The following is a 19,768-nucleotide window of genomic DNA, read 5'->3' on the forward strand; positions in this document are numbered from 1 at the left end:
GGCATCACATAAGGCACCCTAACTGTTGAGCACAGCCTGAAGAGGCTTATTATGCATCACTGTAATGAAGAAAAAGTCAGTAATCATGGTAGGAGTAATAATGATGGTTATATTTCATTTCTTCACAAAGCTTTTTAGTTTGTGGACTCACAGCGTTGCCATATAATACTCACTCTGTGTTAATATAAATGATGCCTGTCACTTAGAGCATTATTGCTATTTGAATGAAAAGTGCTTACGTGTGTGTGTGTGTGTGTGTGTGTGTGTGTGTGTGTGTGTGTGTGTGTGTGTGTGTGTGTGTGTGTGTTTACTGGCGTTTTATGCTCTGCACGTCCCACCCAATGAGAAGTGAGCATATTTTTAATATGCCAGTTAAAGGACTTACCTGCTGACGAACAGTAGATTAAATGCTGTGAATTCAGACCATCTCCAGTGTCCATGATCGTCACACTCAGTCACGATCACAATCCAAATGAGACGGAGAAAAGCAGATGAAAAAGAAGCTGTGTCATCTGACGCTGATGAAAATGAAAACCATAATCTCAGAAAGCATCAGTTTGCCTCTTTGGAAACTTTTTTTTCATCATGTTACTTCTATTTGTTTTACAGTTTGAAAATGAACTTTGATGATTCATTCCTATGCCAGTGAGCAACTACATTCTCCTAAAATAGCTCCGTTTTCAAATGGTTCAGATCAACGAAGTTTCATTGATTTTTTAGAAAGTATTTGTGTATGCAAAACACTTAAAACGAGCAACGGGGAATACCAGTCAGTTTACGTATTCGCATTACCTCTTTGGCGTAGGAGAATAAGATCAATGCTTGTGAACTCCCTTCATCTGGTGTCTCATATGTAATGTAAAGAACCCGTGAAGTGACAGAAGCAGGGAAATCAAGAAACTGGGTTCAGGTTTATTTATTAAAATAAGACAAAAAATAAGTACATACAGCGATTCTCTGCCGGGCTTTAAACTGATGATGATTAATGTTGGGAAAACAGATGATAACTTTGAAGAGGCGGTGAAGGATCAAAGAGATTTACAAATATATCATGTAAAGAGGCTTGTATCGCTGTACATGGGTTGTTCAAACAATGGAGACCCTGATTCAGGGAGCGCATATACAGTAAGTAGGATTTATATTAACTGTCTCAATACAAGTACATAAAACATGGAAAGGCTAATACACTAAAGTTGTCGTCATCATAAATCATATGTTTACATACAAATTTTAAAGTTTGACATTATAAAACATAACTTGAAAATTGGACCAATGTTTAAAAACTATAATTCTTCATTGATGAGCTCCTTTTGTGTCAATAAATTGTTATATTTGTAAATATTCTTAGTTTCACAGAATAAAGAACAAAGCAAATACATAATTTTATAATTTACAAAAGCAAACAGTACTCACAAATATATGTTGATTTTTGTTATATGAATCTGTATATATTCTCTTGTGTTTATAATAATATAAAATATATGTATAGCCTATATTTTCCTTTATACTAAAAAAACGGACATAGAAAACCTCAAAGGTCTAAGCTACAGCTTCTTCAGGTAATGAAAAGAGACTTAGTTTGAATCTATTTGCCTAAAATCAAAATCATTAAAAGTGCTTCATAATGTCAACAGGCGCGGTGTAAAATTGGGCTCAATAATCTTTTGTACGAGTGGTTTCTCAAGGACACACTACAACCACCCATTATAATAAGGTCATCAATTCTGGATGAACACGATGTGGAATCACTGAGAGAAGAAGAAACCCCTCACTGCAAGGTTACTGCCCGTGGGATAACAAGAACACAGATGTTTTTCAAAAACTCTGTCTCTTGGGCAAACGCCTAATTAAAGTGAAATAGGGGTTAAGAAAGATTCTGCTGCTCTATAAAACCACAACAGAAGAAAAGTCCCCCCCCCCCCACACACACACACACACACACCCCCTGATGCTATTATTCCACACTCTGCTGGGAGGCATCCGTTGAAGTAATTAACTTCGCTGACATGTTGTGAATAGTCGCCTCTCAGACTGAATTGTGGATGTGCAGATAGACTGACTGAAAAACTCCCATTTGGGTTTCAATCTTTAAATTATCCACGTCCAACCATTTTTCTACAATAATATTGCTGATAATCACTCTAATTTTACACTTGGCAGGAGATAATAGCTGCGCCCCTTACACTCAGCAACAAGCGTTACCTGCCATCCTCATTCTTTGTCATGCAAGATAAAATAGCTGCTGTAGCCCTCTTGAAGATTGGAATAACACAGAAACAATTATGAATGTCTGCAAGAAATCTATCACGAGTCCAATTAATGAATAATGTTAATGTTGTAGTAACTGCTGATGTTGTTTAATCCCAGGTATATGATCTATCCCAATGTGACAATCATGTCATTTTGCTTTTCTACTCCAAAAAAAAAATTATTATTTTTTGCTTATTTTACACATCCAGCAGTTAGGGAGCAAGGTTAGTGCCAAATATCTACTCTTTATTAGCTCAGTCCCCCCCCCCCCCTTTTTTTTTTCTTTTTGTGGTCTCTTGGGGGAAATATCTGGCTCTTCAGCAGCTAAATAATGCTCCACTATGTTCACCGGCTAGTCGCTAACTGTGTCTGTCTGCTGTCTGGTGCTGCAGCAGGAAATGGACAATGGGTTTATATAGCTTCTTTTTTTCTTTTTTTTTTGTTGTTGCTGAAAACAGCTGCGGCTGAAAACTATGCTACGAGAACAGTGAGAATGAACCAAAGCAGTTAATGTTCCAGCCTGACAACCAAACAATGAGCTGAAACTCACTATAAAGCTACATAAAGCTGAAAGGAGCTGCAGATTTCAGGTGGCAATTCTCTGTAGGCTCATCACGACGAGCGACTCCCTTCATGTTGCCTCACATTTTCCGAGCTAAGACCCCGTTTTTTGATGCTCGTTATGGTCAGCACTTTTCAGCTACAGCCATTCAGTCTTTTTTTTACATTCTGTGACTAACTAACACACCAGTTTTATTGCTAGTGGCTGAGTCTGTCACACAAGATTCAAAATCACCTTCCACTTATTGCTACTGCAGATCCAACTACCTGGAAACACACTGAACTGACAAGGTTTCGGTGAACGGTGAAAGAGCAGGGAGCGAGAGTTAGCACTAGCACAACCACTAACACTGTGTCAGCCACTGCCAGTTACAAGCTCGCAAACAACATCAACAAATAACTTTTAAAAAGCTTACCGTTCTGATACGTCTTCTAGTTGTAATGTCAGGCGAGGAACTTTAAGCTAACTCTTAATGATATAGGAGCCTATAAGTGATATCAACCCATAAATAGAATCATACAGTATTATGTAACTTCTGTATATACAGGTGATCTCAAGCTGTGATTGTGTCACCTTTTGTAGAGAAAGAAAAGAAATGACATGCAATTCATGCCATGTACACATGCAGATTAAAAAAAAAAAGTTACTTGCTGATGTGACCTACTGTTTTGTCATTTGAACGCTGCCAGTGTTGACCTTTTTGAAATAAGCTGCTGAAGCGCCCGTGCCACTCGGACATAGTCATTACTTCATTCAGTGTTTGCTCTCGGCATTGTGAAAAGCCTACTCCACAGCCAGAGAAAAGAAATACGTGTTTGTCCCACCCAGTAATCACTGTCAAAGTGATATAAAATTTTAAATAAATGGAATTGCAGAAGATTAATAAAGATGACTGTGACGTTACCTCTGATCATTTTCTCAGGGATGGGGGTTGTCTGCTGCTCTTGTACTCACACCATTAGTATAATTGGAAGCTGGTTCAGATGTAAGACAAGTATTTTATCAGTCAATGAAGTCAGCTGCCCACTCGGTGTCAAAAGAGCAGGATGGAGCTGTATATCTGTACACCACCACAGATTGGTTTACACAGTGTAAAAAGAGCGGAGTGGGGAGAGAGTGTCTGTTCTCGCCATGAAAGACTGGCAGACAAACTATTACCGAAGTTCTCTGACAAGCATCGAATGTTTGTTTTCACCTACAAATGTATAAAATAAATACAATCAAGCGGTTAATAAATCCAATATTCTTAAGACTTTCTCAAGTTAAAAGAGATGCTGATTCATTGTTGTCCATCAATAACTTAATATAATCCAGCAGGAGGATACCACAATGGAATGAGCTCGTTATTTGCATTTCTATTTTGAAGGCCCTCTCAATCAGCTTATTGCAATGAGCGATGGGGGCGCTACATCACAACACACTATTTTCTTTCAAAGGTAAAACGGTCAATTGAGAGATTTCTGTTTTTCTTTTTTCTCTGTGCTCTTCTCACTGGTTTGAAGTGGGCGGGGCTCAATTGGAAAACGATGATGTCACATACTTGTACCAGTGAGGATTGAACAACATTTCAACCGTTATCTCAGGACAGTTAATGGGCTATTTGGTTTCTGTCAGTTCCACTCAGTCCTAATAAAACACATTATCTGAGGTTATTAAGAGTGTGATGAATACTTAAAGGAGAGACATACTTAACATTTAAAGAACATTCTCAGGACATTTTAAAAATCTGGGAATTAATTAGTGTTTTAAACCTAAAACTGCATGAAAATCTGGTTTTAACAGAATTAATAATACAAACATGGGGGTGAGATTTGTGTATTGTGTGAGTATTAAAATATAATTTGTAGGTCAACCTTTCTGATCATTAAAACTTTGTGGAGGGATTAGTGCAACGGCAGCTTGTTTGCATTTTTTATTTAGCATTTACTGTTTATTATTTGATGCATTATTTAGCTATGAGAGTTGCAGCAGCAAAGATGGCTTTTGAATACATTGGGAGATAGAGTAGAATTTGATTTGCAATCGGTCTAAACTGGTACGGCTACAGGTAAGAATAAAACTGAAAAAGACGAGCCTTAAAGCTGCTATATATACAATCTGAGAACTCCCCCTAGTGGTGATTTATAACGACACTACAGCAGACGGAAATATTCACTGGGATTGTTTCCATTTTTCTACAAACAAAAAAAAAAAAACAAACAAACCAAAAACTCGCTAACTTAACATTCTGCATGTTATAATCACATAAAGCCTGTTGACCTGTTGACATTCACACACATAAAGACTTCCCTTACTCATTTATTATGGCGGGTTTAGAACTTTACCGAGGTACCCTGGTATTCGCACCATATGGTTACACTCTTCAATTCGCACGTGACATTTCCATTCATAAGACCTTGATTAGTTTCTAGCTTTGAGAGTCACTTCCTGGCATTTGCAAATAATTCATTCACCGCTTAATGGGCATAATAAAAGTGTGCTTGCTTTAAAGCTAATCCCCCTAAGTACACACAATAACTGAAAAAGGTAGCAGTATAACAATCATCTTTATGAGCCCTCCCCGTTGTCCACACCTCTGTGTGAACAGGTTTACTCTGTGATATTTTATTCCATTGTGTTGTTGCATTCTTTGGAAGCTTATCCACATTTCTATATTGTCTACGTTGTGTTTTTCACTTTCTGCAAGAACATTTCATGAGTGAATCCTCAAGAGCATTCAACATACAACACAGTGTAGTTCCCCGAAGGAATCTGTTGTTCGGGTTTTAACCCTGGCTTTCAAAAACGAGTGGAATTATTTCTTTAAAAGCATTATATCCAGTATACAAAAACAATATTTCCATATACTTTTGTGTGTTTGATATACTGGAAGCACAATATTTACATTCAGTTTAAAAAAACATAGGCAAAAAAAGTAGTGCTGACTACAAATCCCTAGAGCAGCACATTGGGTTTGATCATTTATAGACTCAAGGTACAATATGTGTAGACCAGAAAATGAAAATGTTCTACAGAAGTGAAACATTGATTTGCAGTAAATGCGGCCTCTATGAGTGAATTTCAATTATAGAATGGATATCCACAATACTCTGCTACAGTTCTGAGTTAATTATTTGGTTGACTAATGTGAAGGCATTGAGCTAGAGCTGCAAGCATTTCTCCTTTTTCCTCCACTGTTCATGTAGAAAAGAGAGCACGAGGCATAAACATGTTTCTCACAGAAGGTTTAGGGCAGTGGTGGCAGATTTGTGCCTGGATAGTTGCTGGGTTGATCCACCAGAACTAACAGGAACCATCTAAATCTGCACTGGGATGCATGGCTTAGTGAAAATGAATGCTTTCAGTGTCAATGTGTATCACAATGCAGGATATACAGTGGCTTCAGAAAGATGCAGAAATCTTCTCTCTTTGCACAATTTATTGCTAGAGATTTAATTTTAAGTAGAGAAAATTTCCTATTTTTGCCCATCAGTCTACATTTGTTAGAAAGAGTGTTTTGATGTTTAATACATTTGCAAAAAAAAAAAATTAGAAAGTAATTACATTTACAAAAGTGTTGAAACATTTTGCTGTGGTAAACTGAACTGACTAGACATAGTTTAGAGAGGCACAGATGTGTATATAAGGTCAAAGCTCTGAGTGCTCCCAGGAGCACAGTGGCCTCAATGCTTGTGAAATGGAATCACCAGGACTCTTCTTCTGAACAACCGGGCAAAAAGGGACTTGGTCAGAGAGGGGACCAAGAACCCAACGGCCTCTAACAGAGCCTCAGTAGTCCTCAGTAGAACCTTCCAGAAGGACGACCATCTCGGCAGCACTCAATAAATCAGGTCTTTATGGTGGAGTGTCGAGACGGAAGCCACTTTGGCAAACTCCAGGCCGGCTGTCATATGTCCTTTACACAAACAGCATTGAAAGGACTCTGAGAGCATGAGGAAAAATATTCTCTGGTCTGATGAGACTGAACTCCAAACATTATGTCGGCTGAACACCAGGCACTGCACATCACCAGGCTAATACCGTCCCCACAGTGAAGCACGGTGGTGGCAGCACCATGTTATGGAGTCAGAATTTAGGGAAGGATGAATGAGGCAATGCTTCACCTCTCAGTATGACCATGACCTGTAGCATACAGCTTCCTGTCCTTGACTGGCCCAGTCAAAACCCAGACCTCATAGAACATCTGTGGAGAGACCTGAAGACGGCAGTTCACAGACTCTTCCCTTCCAGTCTGACAGAGCTTGAGAGGATCTGCCAGGAAGAATGGGATAAACTGCCTAAATCCAGATGTGCACAGCTTGCACAGACTCGTAGAGAAGATTCAAAGCTGTAAATGCTGCCAAAGTTATGAAGCTCAACATAAGTTCAATCAGGAAGACTATCTTTATACTTCATTCATTCACAATTCTCACTCGCTCTCTTACTCTCTCACCCCACTTCTTTTTTTTAATCCGCTGACTTCAGGTGTTTTCACGGGGGGTGTTTCCTAAACTTCACACAACCTCACCCCGTTTGTCTCTCCTGATTGAACTGAATTAAGGGTCTGACTGCTTTTGTAAATGAGTGTTTACTTTTTGATTCTTAATACGTTGGATACAAAGTGAAAACAAAGTGACCTGTGTTCCACTGTGATGCATTAGAACAAACAAAACTCTTCACATATGTGAGTGCCCAGTCAAACCAGAGAGTAGCACGGTGAAATTCATTTGCACTTTCTTGTTAAATAGCTGGTGCTGGGAGTTTGGTTAAGTGACAGTAACAGGGCAGTGGCTTACCGTTAGCTGTAGCTAGTTTTTGTTTGTGGCAAATCAGTAGAACAGGGTTTTATTGTGGGGGTCATAACTGTAACTAATGAGCCCTCTTTTTTAAATATACAGTGTATATTGTGGCAGAGTAGGTCACTCATCTACAGTGCTGTGTGGTCAACAGGCTGTTTTTGTCATTCCAGGAGCAAACACCTAGTTAACGGTATGACAGCCCCTGGTAGATTGTCCCCCCACAGATTCTGTATCGAGTGTTGAGAGCTGTGTGAGCGAGTGTTATTTCCCTCCCGCCTCTCTGGCTGCCTTTTAGCTCGCCTACTGTATGACAAAAAAAAAAAAAAAAAACTGCCCTGAGTGAGTGGTGCAACACAGATAATAGGATGGCTTCTTCCATTTCGGATTCTCCTATTCTTTCAATTCCCTCAAAGGTCAGCGCTGTCAGGATGGTTTACAAATGGTCAACAACACAAATTTGGGAGTCACCCGAGATTTAATGCTACATGTCTTATGGGACGGATGGAGGAAATGGGAAAGATTTCAATTTACATAAAGAGCGTTTATATATTACAGTAGAGTTTAAAATCCAAAGCACAGTCAATATACCCATCAATTAAAGTTGAGTTTAATCACATACAACAACAGAGCTTAGTTGACGTGAAGCATTTGCGCCTGCCTCTTTAATGGCAGATATATCAGGTCTTTCATAAAAAATTATAATCAAAGCTCGCATGATGACGACAGTGCTTTTTACATGATGGAAATTGGTAATTACATTAACTCCAATATAACATGAGCACGACATAAAGCACCTCTCTGAGTGAATCCATCACAGGGATCCCATTGAAATGAGCATATTCTGGTCTGAATGTTTGCTGTTATAAATACTGATGTGACCAAGCACTCGCAATCTGACAATAATGTTGAATTATTACCCGAGCCCTCGGAGGATGTGTTGACGTACCATCCCACAAGGAAGCCATTTAACCACTCAACTGGTGCCACTTAAAAGCACCACTGTTATCTCCCAAGTGCCTTTTGAATGGCAGTGTAAGTGTGAAGCAGGTTGCTGGAAGAAAAAAAAAAACCCAAAAGCTGCAATCATTCAGCGAATTGACCCACTGGTCTATTCAAGTCAAAATAAAAAATAAATTTCCCCTCATGGCCATGAAAAATAAACAAGGACAAGCCCGACAAGTTAACTTGACCCTCTTCAATTACCCAACATAATTAGAGGTCTTGCTCCAGTGAACAAGGAGACGATGCCTGGAGAGAAAACTTGGGCTTTCATCCAGACTGAGTAGATGTTTGGAGTCCAAAAAAATTCACAGTATTTTAAGGACAAAAAAAAGCAGATAATGATCTCTGTTGGGAAATTACACTTTGAGGAACAGTGTTACACGAAAGCAAAGCAGTAACAGTGTAGCAAAAATAACCTTTTTATATTCTATCTATCTTCTTTATTTATTGGCGTTTCATAAACATCTCTTTTGTTAAACTCAGTGGTGATTGATGATATTGAAAAGCGCAATCACCCAAAGCCTAATCCAGTCACTTGCCGATGACAGAGATGTTTTTTTTTGCTCGTGTGGCCAAGGAGTCGTCCCTGGATGATGAATGCATATTAGATTTCACCACAGACCGTGGTGCAACCATCGGCACAGAAAAATGCTTTGTAATCGGCAGATTGGCGGACTGTCTCGGAAGAAATGTCCAAAAGCCTGATGATGATGATGATGATGATCATTGGTCACAATGCGAAGACAACTTTTAAAGCTTTGCATAAGGATGATTTTGTGTCTGAATTATTTTTACTGAGACCCATATGATTTTTCAAGAGAAACTTAATAAAGAGACCAAAGAGAATACGCAAAAAAAAAAAAAGCTATTTTGGTACTTCTTCTTCTTTTCTTTTTTTTTTGGTTTGAAAAAGAATTTACCATCGATCAGACAAAAACTCACTTTCTGCTACATGCACTTTTTGTTGCCTTGTGATGCGAGTCAATAAGTGAAAGGACACACTAGTGAGATGAGCCGAAGGCTGGCGCTGTCAGAACAGCACAGTGTCTGGTTCTGGCTCAGCAGAGCAGCTGCTTTGATGCCCTGAGAGCAAAGACAGCTGAGTGCAATTTTTCAGTGCCTTAGTGGAGCACTGCATGCTGGGAAGGCTACAGCATGGAGCGGGCTTCGGCAGATTCAATGAAGGAAGCAGGCCTGTGGGTAAAAAAAAAAAAAGAAACTTGTGAAATTATCTTTGACTTTTTCTGATATTTTACCGCAGATGTTCTTTCATTAAATGTCTACGCCCAGTTGGTCTCGTCCCCTCCATCCTGAACTCCCACAGATTTGTATCGCACAGGTTAAGGGTAGGATATTAAATACTGGCTTGCAAATGCAGGCTGGCTTGCAAGTTAATTCCGAGGAGCCAAAGAGTGAAAACATGTATGACCTTTCTTTTAATTTGTTCTCGAAATTATAGTAACAAATGTCACCTATTTGAGACCAAAATTGCTGAGGGTTCCTGTAATAGCCTGTTGCTGTTAAATATTGCTCTCTGCCATGCACACTACACTATCACTGCAAGCCCCTGAATTTAAGTCTACACTTCTTATATGAAAATTGACACTTATTAAAAAATTATGGCAAGATACATAACCCCCACTAGTTTCAATATAAATTTGCACCTACAATTTTTCCAGCTGCCCAGATACCCTTTCAGGAAATCATGAACATTAACTTGCATTTTGTGCAGAGAGGCCAACGACTAAAATCTGCTCCTAATCCTTAATAGCTGGTGTCTCTGCTCCGGGTCTCCTCTGTTCATTCTGATGTGTCAGCAAGTGCCGGGGCAGAGTTTTTAGCGCTTTACATCCCTCACTGGTGCAACACAAACCCTGCAGCTGCTACAACTTGTGTACAAGTTCTTGCACAAATAAAGGGGAAGCGCTGGGTGACTAGTATCAATATTGAGAATGTCCGACTTCATTTCAGCAAGTCCCGCAGACACATTTATGTTCGATTGTTATTATACTGCTATCATACAGTCTGCGTAGGGAGAAGGTCAAGGTACGTGAACAAAACGTCATACTTTAACATGGTTTTTTTTTTTTCATTTTAAAGCAATTGACATTTTGGTTTTCTTTTTTTTTTGACCATGACCAAAATCGTTCCATAACCTTAAAAAAGTAATTATTGTAACCAAGATGATGGTGGTCACAGGATTTGAAAATGTTTCCCTAAAGAGTGTTGTCACATCATAAAACACATTTATTTTTCATCCGTGATTTCTAACAGTTTTGGAGGAAGCAGGCAAATGTTCTCCCCTCGAAGGGGGCGAGTGAAAAAGCCGTTACAATCAACGTATATTTACTTTTACTTGCAGGGCTTGCTGCAATATTAGCATAAGAGGTGGACTTTTATTGTAATTTGTATTAATATTAAAAACAAAATCAGCTTCCTGATTGGTCTAAACAGAGGATGAATCGATCTAGACTAAACAAGAAATAAAACTTTGATATTTTGATATAAATAACCAAAAAAACATTTTAACAGTCTCCTCTCAAACATCTTAGAGCTACGAAGCTGTAATGCTGCAATACATTTTTATTTGTCATCCACAAATTTTAATCATCTTCAACGGTTCTTTAGATGTGGTGCAAACACACATGTGGTCCCATAGTTCCTGCAAATATTTGGTTGTGATTGTTCAATGACAGTATTTCGCTCCAACGTACACAACTAAAAGGCGGAACTTGCTTGTTCCTTGAGCCTCTTAGAAGTTTTTATTTTCATACAATGTCCCTTCATCAGTTGCCACATCCCTGTCCAATTACCTGCAGTATCCCTACTCGCATCCTCATCCATTAAAGAGCATGGCATCCCTGCAGGTTAAACGGTGAGGATGTGTCTACTCAACTGAAGAAAGCATTTGATGAGCAGTGAACAATCGCCCCATTTAGCTTCAACACTGCATCACATTACCTCGATTAGTTATTCTAAGCAGATGACAAATTCACCTATTTTATTTAACCGGCGTTTGGACCAAAATGTGAAGTGCATATTATTTACTTAGAAAAGAAAAAATCCTCACCATCACGGTCTCCAGGCTGCGAGTAGATATCAGCAGCATCCCACTCATAATTCTCATCAACAGAGGCCTTTCTCCTGGAGAGGTCACAAAATATCACTTAGTACCAAATACGGACACAGTTTGAGTGTTAAATGCACACACAAACACACACTCATTAACATCTGCAAATGGCAAAGCACTCCAAATAAACTATACATTAAGTCCATTAGCGACTTTTCGCCCAAAGACATACACTTAGCTTTTCTTTTTTTTTTCTAAATAAACATTTAAATTTTTGCTTAATACTTTGTAAAACGGAGCAGATTGTTTGGGGTTTGTTTGCTAATATTTCTTTCATCATCCTATCAAGACATATTTCTTCATATTATGTTTGTTCGATGACACTATAGTAATGGAAAATGTGTACGGCAGAAACATTTCATGTAATATATCAGTGTTTGTTGAGCCATTTTGAACGCATTAATTGCTTTTTACATTGTTTCAACATTGCTGACACTGCATTTCAAATCACAGCATGATATACAAACAGAACTGGACACCTGTGCACTTACAGATACACTTTATGCAAAAATATAGATATTAATATTTTAAGAATAAGTCTGTTACAACATTTATTTGTCTTGAAAATCTGATAGAATAAACTTTAGGTATGTGATAGATAATTACAATGGGAAAATACTACTTTCTTTACTTCCTACTATAAATTACATTAGATAATGTGTATTAGGCTCAGTTTGAAAGCATTATATCGACCACACAGGGTCCTCTTGCACTACAAATGCAAGCCGCCACATTTTCTTCTATAAAACGTAATTTCCCTCATTCATTATGTCCTTAATACCTTTGGCTTGGTTCCATTTGGTGACTGTGCTTGTCCTCTGTGCTCCCCTGGCTCTCCTCTATAGTCTCAGGTGAGTCGGCGAGGGTTGGGGAAAGGTGACACAAAGACAGGCGTCCATTAGCAGGCTCCATGCTGCCTCGGCCGCTGCTGGCGTAACTGCTGTAGCTGCTCCCGGACTCTAGCACTCCCTCATAGCCCCCTGCTTCCACTTCCAGCAGCTCTCGCTCGTTGGTGTCGGGGGGTAAGCATCTGGAGGCTTCCTTCATGGCCTCCAAGTAATCTTCTGCCTTTCTCATGGCCTCCTGGTTGTAGGTGATTGGCCATTTGGCGGTATTTGGAAATATGGACGCCTCTCTTCTTGGCTCGTAGTGGCAGGGCACATCAGGGTTTGGTATGGACCTCTCTGGACTGCTCCTTGCAGATAAAGGGGCCACAGCAGGATGTGAGCAGGAGGCAGCTTGGGTAGCAGAAGGAGAATCTGCAGGAGGTTTGGAGATCTTCCTGCTAGGAAAGCTCTGGGGTTCCCAGAACACAGTGTCTGGGTGATAGGACGATGCAACAGAGCAGTCCTCTTGGCTGAGCGAGTCTACCCACGCGTCGGGGGTCAGAAAACTGCTCTCATTCCGTCTCCTCGAGTCTAGGCTCTGACTTCGCTGCTTAGAGTCCAAGAATTTAGAGCCTCTGACCACAGCTCTCCGGAGTTCTGGTTCTGGAGGCTGTGGAGAAGCCTGGAACCTGATCATATGGTCCACAGAAGCAGGACTACGAAAGTTAAAGTTTGTGCTCCTCCTCACGTCTTCATACCGGCCTCTGCAACTCAGCGGGCGCCCTCGTTGCACATGAGAGGCGATTCTGTGGTGCAGCATCGGCTTTGTGGGCCGAATTATCTCCATCTCTGGCTCATCCACACTCATCTCCACACACATGTCCTCATCGGCGGGCCTGGAGAACGATGCCTCCGCTTGTGAAGAGTCTGGCACTGCATCGAGAGCCGAATTAGGGCTTTCAGTGTATTTATTGCCACGGAAAGTCAACGTTGAAAGGCTGCCATGACTAAGACTGTTCTGTCCTCGTGCCTGAGAGCATGAATCATTCGTTTGCATTTCTAAGACTGTGGATTGCGGCGAATTATTATAGCCCTCTGGTGCTGCCTCTACCCTTTCATGTCTCTGGTGTTTTGAGGAGACATGTGGGACATTTAATCTGTATTTGGAAAAACCGCCTGCCTCCTGGGATTGGTGGGGGGTCTGGTTGGTGAAGGACGGAGCGAGATGGTGGCTGTCGGACTTAAAACGAGACGGACTCGCAGGTGAAGACGCACTGAAACGAGACCCGGCTGGGGTCAGAGTGGGAGGAGAGATGAGAGGATGGGCTTCCCAGTGGACAGAGGATGAAGAGAACGGGCTTGGGGACAGACCAAAGCTCTTCTCACTTCTCTGGGGGTATCTGTGCGGCAAAGTACTGCTCTTATACTCCCAGACAAACTCATTATCACCAGCCTCTCTCCTCTCCAAGTCTGGCTGCTCCCTCTTCATTTCCCTCATAGAGCCTCTTTCCAGTGTGTACCACTGGAGCTCCCTCTCCAGCGCCTCCCTCTCCTGAGCCAGCTTCAGGCAGTGACTCAGGTTCCCTCGCTCGCGCTCGTGCTCCATTTGCAGCACCAGGGTGCTGGCGGTTGTAGACGGTTGACCTAGGCTGGATCGGATATGTGGGAGCACCGGAAACGTGGGTGTTAGTTCTGGACGTTGATGAGGAATTGTGGCCAAACTACTGTTGGAGCACAGACTGCTAAGGTCGGGAAAGACGTCGTAACTTGGCTTCTGATCCCAGATGTAAGGATTGTGATGGGGCGGGTGCTGGGCCATGCCACAGATTTCGGTTGTGGAACTGACCTCCACGGGTTTACAAGGTGGGAGATCAACAGAGAGCACAAAGGGCGGCTGTTTCCTGTCTTCCCCACCAGTGTGCAGTGACACAGACCTCCGGACTCCGGCTGGTTGTTCGTACCTTACACTTTTCCTGCTGTGAACGCTCAAAGTGTCATTGTCATACAGTGGGAGTGTGAAGCGGCCATCTGGACCTCTAGAGATCAACTCAATTGAAGGAGAAATGGGAGACGAGGTTGTCCTAGTGAGGCGGCCCCTGCTGTAGTTGGAAAGAAGAGACTTCCGCCGATGATGATTGTCAGTGCTACAGGAAGAACAGTCTGTCTGCGATAAGGAGGAGGTGGTGGTGGTGGTAGAGGAAGTGGTGGGATAGAGGGTGCTGGCTGGAAGTAGGCTTTTCTTCAACACACTGTCTGGACTCCCGGTGCCTGAAGTCTTTCTGTGAGAGAAAAGGGGGGGGCAAGGTGTAAGAGGAAAAAAATAGAGAAAATAAGATTGAGTGAGAGTGAAAGAGGGGGCGGGAGAGAGGTTGACAGAGAGAAACCAAAACAGCAGCAGCAGCAGCAACAATGCATGAGGATGAGGGGAAAAAAAAAGAAGATATGACATAGGAAACAACTGAGGTGCTGGCATTTTCACCATATAATAGTTTGTATGGGAAGCAGAGGGAAGGGTCAATGGTAGGTATTATAATGAAATGGTAAAGGGGTACTTACATTGATGGGGTGCATTTATAGATGGCTGGAGGGGGCTCTGGAAGGGAGGGAGAGGGGCAAGATGGTATCTGACTCATTAGGATACAACCACACTGACCAAGAAGTAAAAACATAATCAACCCCAATAAGAGCCCATTAAAGGGCCCAAGGCACCCAGGCTTGTCCAAAAAGTTAATTACACTTACATTTATCAGTCCCTAATGAGAAATTACCCTAATTAGCAAGTAATGTAAATGACATCAATAACTTTTACAACTGAATGGACGAGCAGGGGACAAGAGGAGCGCCAAATCCATGCAGTAGGGTATGATTTATATAATGGATTGAAAGTGCCTTCAATATTTTATTGAATAAATGATGATATTCATGATGCAGTTCATCAAAGTGAGTGTCTGCTGAGTCTCTGGAGTGAGGGGCATTTTACCATCCTTCTTCCTCCTGCGACGCTGGTCCCTCTTGTGGCTGATGACACAGGCGGACCCCAGCAGCAAGACCAGTGCCAAGCACATGAAGCCGACCCCGCCCAGCACGCCGGCCAGTAATGGCTCCGGGACAAACTCCAGGAGTCGGGATGTGCTGGGGTAGATCTCCATCCCTGTGACATCATTTCATCAGTGATATATGTTAGTAAAAAAAAAAAAAAAGACTGCAGAGTCAGCCATAACCATAAAAAAACTACAAATAATTTAATAAAAGAAAAACTGCAGTTGTTTGCCATAATGGTAACATACACTTGAACAAGATAAAACACAAGACAGCAAAGTTAAGTTCTTTTTCCTTTACAAATTTGTAAGCTTTAGTATTTTTATAATCAATAAATTAAAAAAATATTTTGCAAATGTTACATTATGTTAAAATTTTTTTTATTTTTTTATATATTCCTAATTTTTAATGTAAAATTTGCCTATGCAAAATAAAGTTGACCTTTCGTATTTATTTAAAAATGTTTCAGACATTTAAATTGAATCTCTAATCATAATTTCTAAATTTAAATTAAAACTTTTCATTTAATAAATTTTTTTTTTTCGTTCTTTCATTTTAAAGCATCTGATCATACTGTCTGACCTTCAGTACAAGTATACACTTGCATCAGTGTGTTACAATTACAATACAATCACAAAGAAAGAAACTCATAAAAGATTGCTGCGGAGTTTGGAGATTAGATCCACTTAAAACTGTAAATATCAATCTACATCCCTGTCAAAACTTAAACTGGTTGGTTTTGCATAATGTGCTTCGCGAGATATCTGGCTGATTACCACTAGAGCTATGTTAAATAATAATCAATCTATGGCTCGCACTGTTGTGACAGCCATTGGGTAACAGCAAGTGTACGATGACTACCATATCTGATTCACATTCATGTCACATTCACATAAGAATCAGAAAAGACCAGTATAAATTCTATCGCTAACTCTTTTGAGAAGTTATTAGTGGAGCTATTTCTATCATTCTGGCTTCTAATGGACAGCGTTCCCTGGGGCCCTGCTCTAATTTTGGTCTAACACGGGGAACAGAGGGACGGGGGGAAGGAATGAAGAAAGAGAGTAAAGAGTTAGAAAAGCAGACTGAGAGGAGGAGGACGGGTTGAAACAAGAGGGTGGGGCGAGAATGCGAAGGGGGCAAGGTTGCTCTTGAACACCTACCCATGGTGGAGACATTGACTGATGGACTGGGCTCGCTCAGCAACTCCCCGCGTCGAGATAGCAGCCGCAGCTCGTACACACAGTCCTGAGAGCAGCATCCACACACACACACACACACACACACACACACAGACACACACACACACGCAGAGTGGGGAGGACAGAGGAAGAAGCCACACTTTGTCAACACGGGACTGTGTCTGCAATGCTAATGAAGTTGATTTGAATTCGAGTAGCCCTATATAGGAGAGAAAAGGGAGGATGAAAGGAGCAGAAGGAAGAAAAGGCAGCGCACACAGATTGAAAGACGACAGAAAAGTGATGGCTGCCATGTAGTGTGCATAACTGAGAAGTGTACATGGAGGTATAGCCTAGATAAAAATCTCCAAGGCATTCGACAAGCAGCGTGGACTGATTAGTCTCAGAGGGAGCCGTGCGACTGGCTTGTTACCTTGTGCAGACCCGGAACGACTATCTCGCTACTGTTGGCACTGATGTCCTCCACCAAATTAAACCACTCCCCTTGCTGGGTGCGGGACTGAAGAACAAAGCGTGTGATGGGAGGGTGGTGGGCTTCAGGAGGGGACCATTGCAGAACAACTCCTGCTGAGCCCTGATTAGCTGACAGCGATGCAGGAGGCTTTAGTTTACTTCTCTTCAGAGGAGGATCTGATGCAGAGGGGGGGGGGGGAAATAGAAAGACCTTCAGTGGATCTGCCAGATACGTTCTGGGGGAAAAATTAAATTACAGAGGATGAAAATTGCTGCTGTCACAAATGTTCAACCTTGAGAGTGAGAGGGAATCAGGACTAAGATAACAGACAATATACAGCTCACTGTCCAGTTCGGTCTGTTTAAAACCGCAGAGGCAAACATGTTGTAACGGTAATGAGCCAGGAGGTTAGTTACTATTGTAGTTATACAGTACACCAACACGTAAATATTTATTTGGGAGATTCCAAGTACTGAAATTGACAGGATGATTCCCAATACAAACCTTTTGAGGAAAACAATTTTTTTTTTTTTTTATCTCTTATCCAGCAATAGGTTGCATCATCAAAGGTGTTTTTTATGACCTCTCAAATGTCTCCCAGATGTCTGCTCCCTGCTCGCAACGGTCTAATATTTCCAGGGGCAAAAGCAACATTTAACTCACAACAACATTTCCACTGACCTGACCTGCCACGGGCTGAAGCAAAGGATTAAACAAAACAACAACAACAACAACAACAACAACAACAACAAAAAGTGCTGTACATTCAGATAAGAAGTGCACAGTTGCACCGGCGTTTGGTAATATTGGATTGAAATGTTGATTTTTGTGCTGGAGGATAATTTCATCATTCCGTGAAGACTGCAAAAATACATTTGAGGATAAAACTCACTGCCGGACAACAGGTCAAACAATTCTACGGGTCTACGGTCACACTATCAGCGCCGTCAGGCTGCACTTAGGCGGCGGTTTGAGTCGCCTGATGTATAATCAGAGGATTGTTAGAGTTATGTCAGTTCTTCTACACGGGTACGTGAATGTCTGGATCTAATTTCTTTTTGCACGGCTGGCAGTTGCTGAGAGATTTCCTTTTGCACCAAAGTGGTGAACAGAACAGCTGACAGACCGATATCGCCATCCCTACAGCCACGTCGTTAGCTAGGTTTGTGTTTGGAGTTAAGTCCTTGAGGCGGCCTGAACTGCAAAAAAAAAAAACACAGCTGTGATTGTAGTGAGGTGTTAAAGAGAGGTTCTTCCTTCGCAAAACAAAGTATCTTTGGCTGAGTACCCACATTGGCTTCTAGCTCGCATATTTAACACACAACAGCAAAGTACCTTGGCATTTGGATTGATGCGAAGGAAATCATCTATCATATTTAGTGTGTAAAACTAAGGCCAAATATTGGCTTTTTTTCTATAGCATTAACTCCTGCTTCCCATTGCATTGTAGAAAAACACTTGTTGAGGCAACTCTTTTTCATCAGCATCACTAAAGCCTCTCGATGCCGTCTACCATTCTGCACTATAGTTCATTACCGGTGATGCTTAAAACACTCATCATTGCATCCTGTACAAAAAGGTTGGCTGGTTCTCTCTCTCTCTCTCTCTCTCTCTCTCTCTCTCTCTCTCTCTCTCTCTCTCTCTGAGAGGCGTGATTTGCATATGTATTTGTTTATTTACAAGGCCCTTATTGGAAAGCTGCCTTCATATATTACTTCCCTGCTGGTTTGGTTCACTGGACCACATTACACCAGGACTAATGACTGGCTTACGCTCCATGTCCCTCGAGTTCATACTGAGCTTGGCAGAGCAGCTTTTGCCTTCTTTGCACCATCCACCTGGAACTCACCACTTTAAAAATTAATTTGTTGGTACTTTTCGGTCATTTTAAAGTTATAATATGAAACTTTTCCACATTAAAATGTCTAAAAATGACTAGAACTGGGTTATATTTTTTGTTTGAGTTGTGCACTCACATTATCCCAAAGGTTTCCAGCAATTCTCACACCTAGAGAAATACGTGATTTTAATCATGGTAGTGCTCCGCTTTCATTTTCATTTGGTAAATTACATCATATCCCCTATGTGCATAAATCAGCGGTATGGTTTCCAGCCTGAAGCTCAAAATTGACTTTTATCCAGTTTTAAAATACGCTTTTTACACCTTGGTCTTTACATCTTTACACTTTTACATCTTAACACATGTCTGGATCTTAAGTTATCAGAGAAAAAAGTCACCCAAACAAACGTTAGACAGCTCAGTTCCCATCCACTCCGATACGTCCTGTGTCAACGAAGAGCGTCGGTGAATCACAGATTTTTAAAGTGAAACTGCTTTACTTGTTGTTTCTACCAGTTTAAATCCCCTGGTCCGTTAGTTATGGACAAAATGATACCTCTGTGGATAATTCAGCACCTGGTAAAAACCTGACAATGAAATAATCTAAAAGCGGTAGAAGCTGACGGTAATGGCTGTGAAGACAACAACTCCCATGATTCCGCGCTGTTTCTTGACCCCAACCAG

General features: G+C 41.1%; 1 protein-coding gene across 3 annotated transcripts in view; it reads right to left on the reverse strand.

The window, feature by feature from the left end:
* Window positions 1–892: 892 nt before the first annotated feature.
* The window catches only part of igsf9a (immunoglobulin superfamily, member 9a), a 64,366-nt gene continuing 45,490 nt past the window's right edge, over window positions 893–19,768 (reverse strand). For all 3 annotated transcript variants that reach the window (XM_023399458.2, XM_087172073.1, XM_087172072.1), the window contains 7 exons: window positions 17,203–17,420; window positions 16,752–16,836; window positions 15,530–15,700; window positions 15,106–15,142; window positions 12,504–14,828; window positions 11,663–11,736; window positions 893–9,786 (listed from right to left, as the gene is read on the reverse strand). In XM_023399458.2, coding sequence (XP_023255226.1) covers window positions 9,623–9,786; window positions 11,663–11,736; window positions 12,504–14,828; window positions 15,106–15,142; window positions 15,530–15,700; window positions 16,752–16,836; window positions 17,203–17,420 — 3,074 coding nt within the window. In that variant the 3' untranslated portion in view covers window positions 893–9,622. The remainder of the gene's footprint in view (window positions 9,787–11,662; window positions 11,737–12,503; window positions 14,829–15,105; window positions 15,143–15,529; window positions 15,701–16,751; window positions 16,837–17,202; window positions 17,421–19,768) is intronic.

Source organism: Seriola lalandi, unplaced genomic scaffold, assembly GCF_002814215.2.
Source record: "Seriola lalandi dorsalis isolate HSWRI2012SDOR001 ecotype SW California unplaced genomic scaffold, Sedor1 jcf7180002051954, whole genome shotgun sequence".
Classification (NCBI taxonomy): Eukaryota; Metazoa; Chordata; class Actinopteri; order Carangiformes; family Carangidae; genus Seriola; species Seriola lalandi.